The 17239-nt window shown below is 42.5% G+C and overlaps 1 protein-coding gene across 1 annotated transcript in view; it reads right to left on the bottom strand.

Annotated features, from left to right (window-relative positions):
• Positions 1-17239, bottom strand: part of prkar2aa (protein kinase, cAMP-dependent, regulatory, type II, alpha A) — a 403140-nt gene that overhangs the window by 132564 nt on the left and 253337 nt on the right. Inside the window, exon 9 of the mRNA XM_068052117.1 lies at positions 2017-2072. Coding sequence (XP_067908218.1) covers positions 2017-2072 — 56 coding nt within the window. The remainder of the gene's footprint in view (positions 1-2016; positions 2073-17239) is intronic.

Here is a 17239-nt window from a genome sequence, read left to right as displayed (position 1 = left end):
TGCAATCTTACAGCAACCCCCACCATGGAGCCTGACGTCGGGACCTGAATAAAATCCCGGCCAAAATTTTTCACCCAGAGAGAGGGTGGTTGGAATCTGGAACACACTATCTGAAGGGGTGGTAGAGGCAGGAAACCTCGCAACATTTAAGAAGTATTTAGATGAGCTCTTGAAACGCCATTGCATAGAAGGCTACAGGCCAAGTGATGGAAAGTGGGATTAGAATAGCACCGATCAAGGTGCTTGATAGTCAGCACAGACACGATGGGCCGAAGGGCCTGTTTCTGTGCTGTATAACTCTATGACTCTAAAATGTGATCTCAATGATATTCATCACAGGTCTCCTTTATAATGGACTAATATAGTCCACAAATTCCATTTTATGTTCAGATATTCTTGATAGCTGTCATTTCATTGCACAATTCACCTCTCTCTTTCCCTCCCGTAAAGCCCTTTTGTTATGTCAAAAGCACTATAAAGTATAAGTGGCATCTGAGTGCCTAAGCTACTAGCATGGCTGTACAGTAAACTCGAGTCACAGTACTCAAAGTCTGTACATTTCTGAATTTGTTTTACAAGCAAGCAATCATGGGTAAAACATGAGTCAAAGTCCCATAGATATCTAAGGTTCTCTGACCAAACTTTCATCGAACAAGCCTAGACTTTAACTTGCTACTGAGATTTTATAGTTTTCTGCACTTAGTGCAGGCTGAACTGCCATTCAAATCAGAAACATCTCTCTACAAAAGACTTCTTTGGCAATCCTTATGAATTTGGGATGAGACTGTAAACAACCCTTTAAAGCTTAGCTGACAATAATTCAAACAACTCAGTGCTAACTTGATCTTGTGTGGCATCTTTTGTATCCAACTCATTGGTAGAAAATTAATGTCACAAGAACAAGGCATCAGCTTTCATAACAGAGACAGAAGGAATGAAGCTACACAATCATTGCAGGATGTCTACCCTGAAGAACAGCTAATTGGCACTGGCTCACCAGTGTTTCCACTAATCAATTAGATTCCCAATCCCTTTATCCCTAAAGTAACAATAATTATTTAAACTAAAACAATGGGTGGGAACTAACTGGAAACATTAATCTCTAATGCCCACTTTACATTCAATCAATACCTTAATAAACAACACATACAGAACACACAGACTCAATTGACACTTTTCCAATACAGATACAATATTTAGCACTAAACAGAACATGAAAGTAAAACAGAAAACGCAAGTAAAATTCAAGTCCTGCAAGATATTTCCCTGCCAATAATATTTAACTTTTTGCACTTGAGGGATTTAAGGCTTTCAAAATGATTAAATGATCCATTTAGAAATTTGAAATAGGTCAATAGCTCAATTTCTGCAACAAAATTGTCAAAATATATAAACATAATTCTGCATTATGTAATAGTTTCAAGGTTGCTTCAGTACTGTATCGGCCCCTCCAGCAAAAAAACATACCATAATTGCAGAATGGCCTGACTAGAGTAATGAATGAAAAATATGCATTCTATTGTCCTAGCTGACTAAAATTATATGCCAAAAATTTTGGTTAATTCTGCCAGGACATTTTGAACCTGTCAAAATTTTGAACACAAAGAATCTCATCTTAATCACAACAGTGATGCATCAGTTTCCAAATCAAAAGTGTTTTTTTTAAAGCAACAGTCCTCTGCAGCTTCTAATGCGGCAAATCAAGATTATGTGCAAAGTTACAAGTCCCTGCAAATGTTTTTTGATTGCTAAACAAAACCAATTCTTGCTTCATTTTTTATTGGGGGTACTTGAAGACCGGAACATTTCCTACACCCAGACCACCCCAGTAGCTAGCAGTCAGAAGGTCACCAGGGACTGCCCAAGCTTGATTCTGCCCTTGAAATTTCACTCCCTTTCTGCAAATGCCACAGTGCAGATTAGGAACTGAGTGGGGAAAAAAGTTGTAATATTAAAGTTTTGGCAGTTTACAGACTCCATTTTTATCAACTAAGATGTTGCAATTGAAGATCTTACCCTGGGTTCTGTATCTTCCTCATCATCATCATCTGGGTTGAAAGCTTCTGCACAAACTGTTAAAGAATGAACAACAAAATAGGAATCAACCAAAGCATAACTTGCAAGCATATACTTTAAATGCAATGGTTCCAGGGTTAAACCGTTTTTTCATTAAACTAGAATAGAGGCAAAATAAATACAAGGGAAAAAGTGCAAAACACAAACAGCATCTAATATTCAGTTACTCTCATCCACCCCCTTCCTTTATTTTTATAATAATGGTTATTATTTAAAACCACTATCGATGGGTCAAGCAAAAACATTTTAAAGCTAGTCAAAGTCTATGAAAGGTTAATTTTTAAGTTTCATATTCAGCTAGTAGCAGAAAGAAAAGATGTACTCCAGACATACATTTACAATATTTTTGATGTAAAAGATTCAATATTTTGGGAGTGATTTGAGTTACAGTGGGTTAAGTCACTTAACTTTTCAATTTCTCTGACTGGAGGCACAAATTCAACCCAGACTAGTGGGATGAAAGAATTTTCTCCATTGGAGTCTAAAATGAAATGAGTTTGCAGTCTCTGTCCAGTTTTCACTCGACTTGAATCCAAAAACTTAGTGGCCCCCAAGTTCAGCACAAATTCAGTTGGTAGTCTCACTCCAAGTTACAAAGGTGGATGATGCAGGAAACTGATCAGTGGGCGGAAAAGCGTATATTGGGCAAGGGGAAATATGAGATGATGCTCCATTCCCAAGAGGAACTAGATGGGCCAAATGATTTATGGTACATATGTCATCACTAATAGTAGGGCACATTGCTCTCTCCTTTATAATGGAATTGTGTACCTGTCCATGGCATGCACAGCATATCTTCATTCCAGGTGACTAGTTCATTGGACTGCTGCTAGATAATCAGCCATTGATTTGAGCCTTGCCATTTTTCAGAGAGTAAAAAAAAATCAATCCTGGTACATCAAAGATTTTCCCATTGCCCACCTTAAGATGCCATTTTGTTTAAATTATATTCCCTACACCTTTATTTGGAGGTCATGGACACCATGGGCCAAATGGCCTCCTTCTGTGCTGTAAATTTTTCTGTTTCTATGTTTAGAAGGTCTTGATTTGAACTATAACCTAATTTCTCTGGCAGAAAAGGCTCCCATGACAATCTAACAGAAACTATAAACACAAGAGCTTGCGCCAGATATCACGTGCATATGGGAGGGAGAGAGATCGTTCAAGAACACGCAATTGAAAGTGAGTGCTCACAGTACAAGCAGATAAGAACGAAAGAAAAATCAAGAATGTTACAGCGAGCTCAAACTCAACTGCTTGCAACATTAAGGCGCCAAAATTCTGGGTCAAAGCATGTAAATTGTTACTAGCAGATGGTTTGCAAGTTAGAGGAGAAAATTTTAGGCTGGTCTACAAGCAGCTACAGCACAAGTAGAATAACTTTATTAGAACAAAGAACAAAGAAAATTACAGCACAGGAATTGGCCCTTCGGCCCTCCAAGCCTGCGCCGATCCAGATCCTCTATCTAAACATGTCGCCTATTTTCTAAGGGTCTGTATCTCTTTGCTTCCTGCCCATTCATGTATCTGTCTAGATACATCTTAAAAGACGTTATCGTGCCCGCGTCTACCACCTCCGCTGGCAACGCGTTCCAGGCACTCACCACCCTCTGCGTAAAGAACTTTCCATGCATATCCCCCCTAAACTTTTCCCCTCTCACTTTGAACTCGTGACCCCTAGTAATTGAATCCCCCACTCTGGGAAAAAGCTTCTTGCTATCCACCCTGTCTATACCTCTCATGATTTTGTACACCTCAATCAGGTCCCCCCTCAACCTCCGTCTTTCTAATGAAAATAATCCTAATCTACTCAACCTCTCTTCATAGCTAACGCCCTCCATACCAGGTAACATCCTGGTGAACCTCCACTGCACCCTCTCCAAAGCATCTACATCCTTTTGGTAATGTGGCGACCAGAACTGCACGCAGTATTCCAAATGTGGCCGAACCAAAGTCTTATACAACTGTAACATGACCTTCCAACCCTTGTACTCAACACCCCATCCGATGAAGGAAAGCATGCCGTATGCCTTCTTGACCACTCTATTGACCTTCACAACCAGTTATTGTAGGGCTAGGGAATAGATTCTATTATGCAAGCAGCTGATCTCTGCTTACTGACAGGTTTAATTTAGATTTTGCTCCCACTTACAACTGTTGTTTTTCTGAGTTCTCCTACTCCTTTCAAGGTAGAAATTAAAACACAATGTGGTAAATATGCAATGCACTTAAGGGATGCTAGATCAGTGGTTCTCAAACTGCGGCCTGTGGAGAATTTAATGTGAAAGCGTTTACCGAGAAGGGCCAGCCTTATGGGCGGCCAGCCCGAGGTAGGCTTGATGTGAGCCGGGAAGTGGGAGCAGAGTGCACCTGCACAGCGCAGTGTGGGCTGGTCTTCTCACTGAGGAGGGGAGCGCATAGGGCGGAGTGCTGAGGGCAGCAAGAATATCACTATGTCAGTAAGTAAATACTTCTAAGTAAATACCTGTCTCCCTAAAAGCATTATTAAAACACTTACTAAATGCATATTTAGAGTATTATAATTTAGATTTGTGGGTCCGGGGGTGATTACTAATCCTTTTGAAAAGTGGTCCTTCGAGCAAAAAAGTTTGACAACCAGTATGCTACCTAAACACATGAGGGAGAAAGGTGTAGAAGGTTATACTAACAGGGTCAGATATCGGAGCAATTTCACATGGAGCATAAACACTGACATGAACCGATTGGTCGAACGACCACGTCTGTGCTGCACATTCGATGTAGTTCTATATAAAAATACAGCAGTTCCTTTAAATGGAAGGAACACAGGATGACAGATAAAAACTTGACTGCTATCATAACCTGAGACATGCAAACTCAAAACTTTAGTAACAAAGTTGACAGGTACCATCTACTAAGCGATTTACCACATGCAAAACAAGATACAAAAATACAGCGGGTCTACCATAAACTACTGAGTTCACTAATCCTCGTACTGAAACAGAGTGAGCAAATAGTTTTGAAAGAAAGTTACAATCACATCGGGCCATCAGCTGGTTCAGGATCAAATTTAAAACCTAAGAGAAGTTACATAATGAACTTTTAGGTACTTCGCTTGAATCTGAACTTTGTATAATGACTGACATTTACCTACTGCTAACATAGCTGTTATATAGAAATAATTGCAATGTCACATCTTTGATTAGACAGTGTGAACCTTAATGTTTGAGGCTTTTCTAGGTAACAGTAGTGATTTTAACAGGCACTTTACAAACATCTCTCTGGTCAAGCTGGTCTGAGAAGCTATGTGATCAACTGTGAGTTTTACAGGTTGTTTTACCATATTTGGCTTGCCAGCTGTAACTTAATAGGAATGATTGAAGGTTGAGTCAAGAATGTCAGGAAAGCAGGATTTTCTTGGCCAATGGTAAATGTGGTTTCTTCCAACTAAATCTTGTAAACTGCTATGTGTATCAGTAAAATGGAAGTAGAGAGGAGTATCTTGTTGCAGAAAATCAAGTTTTTTCAAGGGACAGTGTAGTTGATTCAACTTCGAAGGTTGCTGTGACTGTCATTGGATCATGCCACTTGTCAAAGATGACTAAAAGAAATACATTTATACAGTGCCTTTCATGGTCTCAGGACATCCCAAACTGCTTTACAGCAAATTAGGTACTTTTGAATTATAGTCAGTGTCAGAATGTACAGTCATCTTATGAAAAATCTAATAAATTGGGTAATCCATTCCTTCAATCCAATGCATCTTTCATATTCTAAAACCGCTTTATTTCCCAATAATCTTCATTCCCCTTGGGCTCGAATGCCTCTCACATACTTGACTTTCACAAAATCTTTGCAGCTTTCAAACATAGGGGAGAGAAATTAATTACATACGTTGGAACATGTAGGCTCTTCCCATGGATTCAGTGCGCCCACTAACAGTCACTAGGTGCTGATCAAGAACAAGGATCCTGGCCAACTGTCCTCTCCCTAACTCAAGAATGCTGAGGACAATTGAAGTACACGGATAACTCAGCACATACCAATAATCAAATCTGAATTTTTCTTGGTCTGCTTGGCTCAATAGTCCCCTGATAAACACAATGATCCATCAATGGACCCTTAAGCAGCTTGCTTATTAACAGCCCCAGAAAATTATTTATGGGCACTCTGTGCCTTGAGTTTCCTAACAGCTACCATTTGAATGATATCCCCTCGTAGATTGTTATGTATGAAATGTGGTGGCTCTCACAAGCAACCTTTCTCTCTCCAAACATTCAAGTACAACATGAGTACAAGCTTGTCTACAATACCAAAACTACACATGGAAGATATTCAGTCATTACTGAAAGATAACTATAAAGTTTTCTCCAAGTAAAATTTAAGAGGTAACAGAAATATGCTGTTATTGCTTTAACATCTCACACTGAAGAATGCCTGCAGAGTCTCATCGACAGGTTTGCGTCTGCCTGCAATGAATTTGGCCTAACCATCAGCCTCAAGAAAACGAACATCATGGGGCAGGATGTCAGAAATGCTCCATCCATCAATATTGGCGACCACGCTCTGGAAGTGGTTCAAGAGTTCACCTACCTAGGCTCAACTATCACCAGTAACCTGTCTCTAGATGCAGAAATCAACAAGCGCATGGGTAAGGCTTCCACTGCTATGTCCAGACTGGCCAAGAGAGTGTGGGAAAATGGCGCACTGACACGGAACACAAAAGTCCGAGTGTATCAGGCCTGTGTCCTCAGTACCTTGCTCTACGGCAGCGAGGCCTGGACAACGTATGCCAGCCAAGAGCGACGTCTCAATTCATTCCATCTTCGCTGCCTCCGGAGAATACTTGGCATCAGGTGGCAGGACTATATCTCCAACACAGAAGTCCTTGAAGCGGCCAACACCCCCAGCTTATACACACTACTGAGTCAGCGGCGCTTGAGATGGCTTGGCCATGTGAGCCGCATGGAAGATGGCAGGATCCCCAAAGACACATTGTACAGCGAGCTCGCCACTGGTATCAGACCCACCGGCCGTCCATGTCTCCGTTATAAAGACGTCTGCAAACGCGACATGAAATCGTGTGACATTGATCACAAGTCGTGGGAGTCAGTTGCCAGCATTCGCCAGAGCTGGCGGGCAGCCATAAAGACAGGGCTAAATTGTGGCGAGTCGAAGAGACTTAGTAGTTGGCAGGAAAAAAGACAGAGGCGCAAGGGGAGAGCCAACTGTGCAACAGCCCCAACAAACAAATTTCTCTGCAGCACCTGTGGAAGAGCCTGTCACTCCAGAATTGGCCTTTATAGCCACTCCAGGCGCTGCTTCACAAACCACTGACCACCTCCAGGCGCGTATCCATTGTCTCTCGAGATAAGGAGGCCCAAAAGAAAAGAAAACAGAAATATAAAATATATTTTCCACATATTAAAATTTTCACAGTAAAATAAAGGGTTAGCAAAGAATATGGAAAATAGCTAATTAGGTTTTCAATTCAAGTTCAGATTTCTGTACATTTCTGTTACATCATTGCAAAAATGTTCTAAAATCTAATTTAAATACAAATATTTCTTTTTAAAATGTTGTTGTTAATATTTGTTGTCAAGGCAACAGGCCCTGAATTGATTACATGTTCAACAGCCTGAATTATCAAGCTGTTCCAGTTCAGAAGGAAGGTAGAGAGAAAGCAGGGAATTATAGACCAGTCAACTTGACGTCAGTAGCTGGGAAAAGTCTAGAGTCCATTATCAAGGATTTGATAGCACAGCAGTGGTAGAATCAGGCAAGTAGCATGGATTTACAAAAGGGAAATCATGCTTGACAAATCTACTAGAATTCTTCAAGGATGTAACTAGTAGAGTTGATGATGGGGAGCCAGTCGATGTGGATTATTTGGACTTTCAGGCTGCTTTCGACAAAGTCCCACTTAAGAGATTAGCATGTAAAATTAAAGCGCACGGGATGGGGGTAGTGTATTACGATGGATAGAAAATTGGTTCGCAGACAGGAAACAAAGAGTAGGAATAAACAGGTCTTTTTCCAAATGGCAGGCAGTGACTAGTGGGGTACCGCAGGGATCGGTGCTAGGACCCCAGCTATTCACAATATATATTAAGGATTTAGATGAGGGAACTAAATGTAATATCTCCAAATTTGCAGATGACACAAAACTAGGTGGGAGGGCGAGTTGTGAGGAGGATGCAGAGAGGTTTCAGGGTGATTTGGACAAGTTGAGTGAGTGGGCAAATGCATGGCAGAAGCAGTATAATGTGGATAAATGTGAGGTTATCCACTTTGGTAGCAAAAACAGGAAGGCAGATTATTATCTGAACGGCTATAAGCTGAGAGAGGGGAATATGCAGCGAGACCTGGGTGTTGTCGTACACCAGTCACTGAAGGTAGGCATGCAGGTGCAACAGGCGGTAAAAAAGGCAAATGGTACGTTGGCCCTCATAGCGATAGGCTTTGAGTACAGGAGCAAGGATGTCTTGCTGCAATTATACAGGGTCTTGGTGAGGCTACATCTGGAATATTGTGTGCAATTTTGGTCTCCTTATCTGAGGAAAGATGTTCTTGCTATAGAGGGAGTGCAGCGAAGGTTTATCAGACTGATTCCTGGGATGGCGGGACTGACATATGAGGAGAGATTGAGTCGGTTAGGATTACATTCACTGGAGTTCAGAAGAGTGAGGAGGGATCTCATAGAAACCTATAAAATTCTAACAGGACTTGTCAGGGTAGATGCAGGAAGGATGTTCCCGATGGTGGGGGAGTCCAGAATCAGGGGTCATAGTCTAAGGATACGGGGTAAACCTTTCAGGACTGAGATGCGGAGAAATTTCTTCACCAAACAGTGGTGAGCCTGTGGTTGAGGCCAAAACATTGTATGTTTTCAAGAAGGAATTAGATATAGCTCTTGGGTCTAAAGGGATCAAAGGGAGAAAGCGGGAAGAGGTTACTGAGTTGGATGATCAGCCATGATCATAATGAATGGCAGAGCAGGCTCGAAGGGCCAAATGGCCTACTCCTGCTCCTACTTTCTATGTTCCTATGTTCAGACAGAAGTAGAGTGAAATTCCATCGGATCTTCCCCAGAAAAAAGTTTGAAGTACCTCATGCTGTACCCATGTGATGCTTGCATGTTCTGCACCAGCTAACTTTGACTGTTGAATATTTGTGTTTAGTGTAATAAATGTGTATTGTGGGCTTGTGTTCATTAGGCTTGACTGACTAAACTGATTTTGCATCATAAACTTTAAAAGGCAGAGAGAAATGAGACTTTAGCACAATTAGTCAATTTTCTTGTCCTGCAAATGTATCTTGTACCTCCATCTCAAAGTGAGGCCACGTGAATATTAAGCATACTGATCACCATGATCTAATTTCAACTTAAAATTTTTTAGAAAATTGCATTTTAATTGGGCGACGCAGTGGTTAGCACCGCAGCCTCACAGCTCCAGGGTCCTGGGTTCAATTCTGGGTACTACCTGTGCGGAGTTTGCAAGTTCTCCCTGTGACCGCGTGAGTTTTCACCGGGTGCTCCGGTTTCCTCCCACCACTAAAGACTTGCAGGTGATAGGTAAATTGGCCATTGTAAATTGCCCCTAGCGTAGGTAGGTGGTAGGGAATATGGGATTACTGCAGGGTTAGTATAAATGGGTGGTTCTTGATCGGCACAGACTTGGTGGGCTGAAGGGCCTGTTTCAGTGCTGTATCTCTAAATAAATAACATAAATAGTTAAGATTCCTGAGCAATCCAGGACATTCGCTCCATTCCCCCGGAAAAGGAGGAAACACTTGAGCCTATTAAAATTTCTGGTCAAATCCTAATATGGCCAGAGTCTTCAGACGTTGCACAATCTGATGGATTACAGCACATTAAGCACCAACTAAGTACCCAGGCCTGGAACCACTTAGCCCTCAAAGGTGATGATTCAGAAGTGTTAGTTGCAAAGGCACATATAGAATACACTATTATTATAACATCTAGCTAGGTGTGAAGCCAAAGATTGAAGAACATGACCTGCAGTAACGCATTACAAAACATTTTCTGTACCGACTTCTAATGAAGCGTGCTTAGGGTTGTTCAATGAAAGTATGGTCAGAGAACCTTAGCCATCTATGGGACTTTGACTCATGTTTTACCCATGCTTGCTCACTTGTAAAACAAATACAGAAACATACAGACTTTGAGTGCTGTGATAAAAAAAAGAAATGCTGGAACCACTCAGCAGGTCTGGCAGCATCTGTGGAAAGAGAAGCAAAGCTAACGTTTCGGGTCAGTGACCCTTCTTCGGAACTAGCAAAGATTAGAAATGTCAAAGGTTATAAGCAAGTGAGGCGGGGGTGGGGCAAGAGATAACAAAGGAGAAGGTGTAGATTGGACAAGGCCACATAGCTGACCAAGAGCTCATGGAGCAAAGGCAAACAATCTGTTAATGGTGTGCTGAAAGAAAAAGCATTGGTACATATAGGGTGTTAACAGACTGAAGATTGAGCAGCAGCAAGTACAAACATGAAAAAAAGTGGGTAAGCAAACTGAACTGGTATACTGTATTCGCTGCTCACAATGTGGTCTCCTCTACATTGGGGTCCTCTACCAAACGCAGACTGGGTGACCGCTTTGCGGAACACCTCCGCTCAGTCCGCAAGCAGGACCCTGAGCTTCCGGTTGCTTGCCATTTCAACACTCCCACCTGCTCTCATGCTCACATCTCTATCCTGGGCTTGCTGCAGTGTTCCACTGAACATCAACGCAAGCTCGAAGAACAGCATCTCATTTTCAGATTAGGCACACTACAGCCTGCCGGACTGAACATTGAGTTTAATAATTTCAGAGCATGACGGGCCCCCCATTTTACTTTTATTTTTAGTTATTTTTTCTTTTTTAAATTTTTTACAATATTTTTTCTTTTGTTTATTTCATTTAATTGTAGTTTGTTCAGTTTGCTTACCCACTGTTTTTTTTCATGTTTGTACTTGCTGCTGCTCAATCTTCAGTTCGTTAACACCCTATATGTACCAATGCTTTGTCTTTCAACACACTATTAACATATTGTTTGCCTTTGCTCCATGACCTCTTGGTCAGCTATGTGGCCTTGTCCAATCTACACCTTCTCCTTTGTTATCTCTTGCCCCACCTCCGCCTCACTTGCTTATAACCTTTGACATTTCACATCTTTGCTAGTTCCGAAGAAGGGTCACTGACCCGAAACGTTAACTCTGCTTCTCTTTCCACAGATGCTGCCAGACCTGCTGAGTGGTTCCAGCATTTCTTGTTTTTATTTCAAATTTCCAGCATCCACAGTATTTTGCTTTTATTTGAGTACTGTGAATCCAGTTTACTGTACTGCCATGTTAGTAGCTTAAACACTCAAATGCCACTTGTACTTTATAGTGCTTTTGACACAACAAAAGGTGCTTTATAGGAGGGAATGGGAGAGGTGAATTGTGCAATGACATGACTATCAAGAATATCTGAACATAAAATGGAATTTGTGGACTATTAGCCCATTATAAAGGAGACCAGTGATGGATATAATTGAGATCACATTATGGCTGGGATTTTATTGAGGTCCTGATGTCAGGCTCCACGGCAGGGGGTGGGGTGGGGGTGGGGGTTGCCTTAAGATTGCACCGGCAGCGGACATCCACGGAGCCTACGGGATTACCAGACCTAGTCAGCGGTAACCCACAACACTCAATACAACAAAGCCAATTCTTGGAAAAGGGTGATGCACTCCTTGATTAACCCTGGATTCACTTGTACCTTTATTAGGGACTTCAATGTAGACTTATGCAAAGACTGGATGACCACCTGTCATGAATGCAAATTTTTTTTTTTAAAGAGAGACAGCACTGAAACAGGCTCTTCGGCCCACCGAGTCTGTGCCGACCAACAACCACCCATTTATACTAACCCTACAGTAATCCCATATTCCCTACCACCGACCTACACTAGGGGCAATTCACAACAGCCAATTTACCCATCACCTGCAAGTCTTTGGCAGTGGGAGGAAACCGGAGCACCCGGCGAAAACCCACGCAGTCACAGGGAGAACTTGCAAACTCCGCACAGGCAGTACCCAGAATCGAACCCAGGTCCCTGGAGCTGTGAGGCTGCAGTGCTAACCACTGCGCCACTGTGCCGCCATGAACCTTTACCACTTGCTTAGTTCAGATCATGAGGGGAACTTCTGGCATTTATATATTCCAATGGCTGAATTATTAACCCACAGAAAAATGTTATAATTCTGCTGTCAAGATAACAGAGCATAAAATTTTCACAGGAACGATGGCTTGGAGATTGTATAGGGAAAAGTTTGGGAGGATATCAAAAAGATTACGCATGGTATCAACAAATGCAAGAATAAGGGTTTCAGCGGTGGTAGGTAATGTAGGCATAGATATAAGAGATGTTTTGGCAGTAAAATTAGATGAATTATGTAAAGGTGTTTGAAGCTCAGCTCAGGATTTAGCAGAACACTAAGGTCTGCACACCATCAGACAGAGCTTCAGCAGCCAGAGAAAAGGGTGGAATCAAGGAAATAGGGAGTAGTGAAAAGAAATGATGATAGAATCGCAGAATGGTTACAGCACAGGAGGCCATTTGGCCTGTCGTGTTCGTACCCGATCTCTGTATGAACAACTCAGATAATCTGACTCCCCTGCCTTTGGGTTGCTAGTCCAGTATAATAACTACTATATTATTACACTCCATTTCTAATAAACGTTCAATGTTTCCTTCAGTTGGTCATTTCCCAAACTTCAACAGTCAGGAAAATAAATTAGTATTTTACAAATTCAACTTCATTAAATTCAACACTGGATTTTTGAAATAAAAACATAAAGTGCTGGAAATACTCAGCAGGTCTGGCAGCACCTGTGAACAGAAACACAGAGTTAACATTCAGGTTGAAGACCAGTTACTTGTCTAATTTTTCCTAGTTCTGATGAAAGGTCATTGACCTGAAACGTTAACTGTTTCTCTCTCCACAGATGCTGCTAGACCTGCTGAGTATTTCCAGCATTCTGTTGTTGTTTCAGATTTCCAGCATCTGCAGTATTTTGTTTTTATTGAATTTTTCAAGATAGTTTTTAAATACATTGTGTAAGGAACACATTTGAAATTTTGCAACGGCAGACTCTTGCAATGTTAAGAGCTTTTCAGTTACCTTGTCTCGTGTTTAAAACTAAAAGCTGATGGTTAGCTGCACTGGTGAATGTAACATTGCATAACTGTATTAAAAAAAGAGGCATACCCCTGTGTATTCTCCACGGTTATGATATTCTGTTAAGGAAAGTTAGAGCTTTTCAATCCTGTCCACTTTGGTCTGTCTATAAATAAATAAAGCTACTGGTTCACAAGAAGAAAGTTTTAAGAAACTGGAATAGGATATTGAACCCAACAAGCCAGTACCTTTCAGACTCGATCTCGGAATTTTACAGCATGCCATTGTGCCTGTAGCAGCTGAAAGAGCTATCCATTTAGTCCCATTCCCCTTGAACATTTCTTATTCAAATATATATCCAGTTACATTTTAAAATCCATTATAGATTTTGTTTCAACCACTGATTTTAGTAGAGCATTGCCATGCCCTAACCACCCTAAAGCTCATACCCTTTCCTTTCATTCTTTTAGTTATCTTAAATTTAGTTACAGACGAGCAGAGATATTTTTTCTGAATTTACTTCAACAAAACCACTCCTAATTGTGAACATTTCTATGAAATCTCATCTTAACTTTATTTGTTCTCCAGTCTCTGAATATTTAGAGATACAGCACTGAAACAGGCCCTTCGGCCCACCGAGTCTGTGCCGACCATCAACCACCCATTTATACTAATCCTACACTAATCCCAGCGATTTAACATCCGCAGCACTTAAAGCAGCCAGAAGTACTGCACAAAGAACAGCTAGGCGTTGCGCAAACGACTACTGGCAACACCTATGCAGTCATATTCAGCTGGCCTCAGACACCGGAAACATCAGAGGAATGTATGATGGCATGAAGAGAGCTCTTGGGCCAACCATCAAGAAGATCACCCCCCTCAAATCTAAATCGGGGGACATAATCACTGACCAACGCAAACAGATGGACCGCTGGGTTGAGCACTACCTAGAACTGTACTCCAGGGAGAATGCAGTCACTGAGACTGCCCTCAATGCAGCCCAGCCTCTACCAGTCATGGATGAGCTGGACATACAGCCAACCAAATCGGAACTCAGTGATGCCATTGATTCCCTAGCCAGCGGAAAAGCCCCTGGGAAGGACAGCATTACCCCTGAAATAATCAAGAGTGCCAAGCCTGCTATACTCTCAGCACTACATGAACTGCTATGCCTGTGCTGGGACGAGGGAGCAGTACCCCAGGACATGCGCGATGCCAACATCATCACCCTCTATAAAAACAAAGGTGACCGCGGTGACTGCAACAACTACCGTGGAATCTCCCTGCTCAGCATAGTGGGGAAAGTCTTTGCTCGAGTCGCTCTGAACAGGCTCCAGAAGCTGGCCGAGCGCGTCTACCCTGAGGCACAGTGTGGCTTTCGTGCAGAGAGATCGACTATTGACATGCTGTTCTCCCTTCGTCAGATACAGGAGAAATGCCGTGAACAACAGATGCCCCTCTACATTGCTTTCATTGATCTCACCAAAGCCTTTGACCTCGTCAGCAGACGTGGTCTCTTCAGACTACTAGAAAAGATCGGATGTCCACCAAAGCTACTAAGTATCATCACCTCATTCCATGACAATATGAAAGGCACAATTCAACATGGTGGCTCCTCATCAGAGCCCTTTCCTATCCTGAGTGGTGTGAAACAGGGCTGTGTTCTCGCACCCACACTTTTTGGGATTTTCTTCTCCCTGCTGCTTTCACATGCGTTCAAATCCTCTGAAGAAGGAATTTTCCTCCACACAAGATCAGGGGGCAGGTTGTTCAACCTTGCCCGTCTAAGAGCGAAGTCCAAAGTACGGAAAGTCCTCATCAGAGAACTCCTCTTTGCTGACGATGCTGCTTTAACATCTCACACTGAAGAATGCCTGCAGAGTCTCATCGACAGGTTTGCGTCTGCCTGCAATGAATTTGGCCTAACCATCAGCCTCAAGAAAACGAACATCATGGGGCAGGATGTCAGAAATGCTCCATCCATCAATATTGGCGACCACGCTCTGGAAGTGGTTCAAGAGTTCACCTACCTAGGCTCAACTATCACCAGTAACCTGTCTCTAGATGCAGAAATCAACAAGCGCATGGGTAAGGCTTCCACTGCTATGTCCAGACTGGCCAAGAGAGTGTGGGAAAATGGCGCACTGACACGGAACACAAAAGTCCGAGTGTATCAGGCCTGTGTCCTCAGTACCTTGCTCTACGGCAGCGAGGCCTGGACAACGTATGCCAGCCAAGAGCGACGTCTCAATTCATTCCATCTTCGCTGCCTTCGGAGAATACTTGGCATCAGGTGGCAGGACTATATCTCCAACACAGAAGTCCTTGAAGCGGCCAACACCCCCAGCTTATACACACTACTGAGTCAGCGGCGCTTGAGATGGCTTGGCCATGTGAGCCGCATGGAAGATGGCAGGATCCCCAAAGACACATTGTACAGCGAGCTCGCCACTGGTATCAGACCCACCGGCCGTCCATGTCTCCGTTATAAAGACGTCTGCAAACGCGACATGAAATCGTGTGACATTGATCACAAGTCGTGGGAGTCAGTTGCCAGCATTCGCCAGAGCTGGCGGGCAGCCATAAAGACAGGGCTAAATTGTGGCAAGTCGAAGAGACTTAGTAGTTGGCAGGAAAAAAGACAGAGGCGCAAGGGGAGAGCCAACTGTGCAACAGCCCCAACAAACAAATTTCTCTGCAGCACCTGTGGAAGAGCCTGTCACTCCAGAATTGGCCATTATAGCCACTCCAGGCGCTGCTTCACAAACCACTGACCACCTCCAGGCGCGTATCCATTGTCTCTCGAGATAAGGAGGCCCAAAAGAAAAAGAAACACTAATCCCATATTCCTACCACATCCCCACCTGTCCCTATATTTCCCTACCACCTACCTATACTAGGGGCAATTTATAATGGCCAATTGACCTACCAACCTGCAAGTCTTTTGGCTTGTGGGAGGAAACCGGAGCACCCGGAGGAAACCCATGCAGACACAGGGAGAACTTGCAAACTACACACAGGCAGTGCCCAGAATTGAACCCGGGTCGCTGGAGCTGTGAGGCAGCGGTGCTAACCACTGCGCCACTGTGCCGCCCTATATGAGAGTATATATTTTATAGTTTGCCATACTTAAAGGATTGCCACATTGGGATTGTCCGTATGGCGTATACATACTGGGAACAACGCGCTGTTTGGAGATTGCGATGATTTGACAATAATCACAATGGGATTGGGTCTGTAAAGATGTAGTGCCACCTTGCTAGCTATTTAGGGCATTGGCAAAATCTATAAAATATTTTTGAGCAGCTCAGATTGTTTCTAAACTTAAGTATTTTTTTCCCATATCCGTCAAATGTTAAGCAAATACTATACCATTGTAACAAGGAAAGATATTGGCCCAGATTTTGCAGTCAATGGCAAAGAAACGGCACTCGCCGCTGACCTCGAAGACAGCTGCCCACAAAGATCTAACGATCTCGGTAGTGCAGACTTCCTTTTCCAACAGTAGTTTAAATCTGGTACCAAATCAAAGGATCTCCAGACATGCAGCAGCAGTGATGTCATCAAACAGGGAAAGCAGCCAATCAGATTGAAGTATTTTCACAGATAGTAAATCAGGAAGTTAAAAGCACTGAATCCATTTACTTTTAATTTAGAATTATAGATTGCAAACTAAATTATTTATGATTGAAATTAGAAAGAAGCCAAAATGAAGATTAATATACTTTATTTTTTTTCAATTATGGAGATATTTAACATTCCACAAATATAAAATTAGCTTTTACAGGGCCCAGTGAGGGTGTTTAGCAATAATTAGGTACGCTGTTAAAAACCCAGTTACACATCATTCAACAAGGTGCCACTTTTTCAAGGACTTTTACAGCACAGCTAAGAGTGGAAACACCCGTCAGTTCATTGACTTCCCACTGACTGCAGTCATGGGGGGACCTTAACAGCGCACCCTCTGGAGAAGCGTAGAATCACTGACAGCAACTCCTGAATTGCCATGTTATTCT

This window comes from Heterodontus francisci, chromosome 19 (genome assembly GCF_036365525.1).
Source record: "Heterodontus francisci isolate sHetFra1 chromosome 19, sHetFra1.hap1, whole genome shotgun sequence".
In the NCBI taxonomy this organism is placed as follows: Eukaryota; Metazoa; Chordata; class Chondrichthyes; order Heterodontiformes; family Heterodontidae; genus Heterodontus; species Heterodontus francisci.
This window is presented reverse-complemented; position numbering and strand designations above follow the sequence as displayed.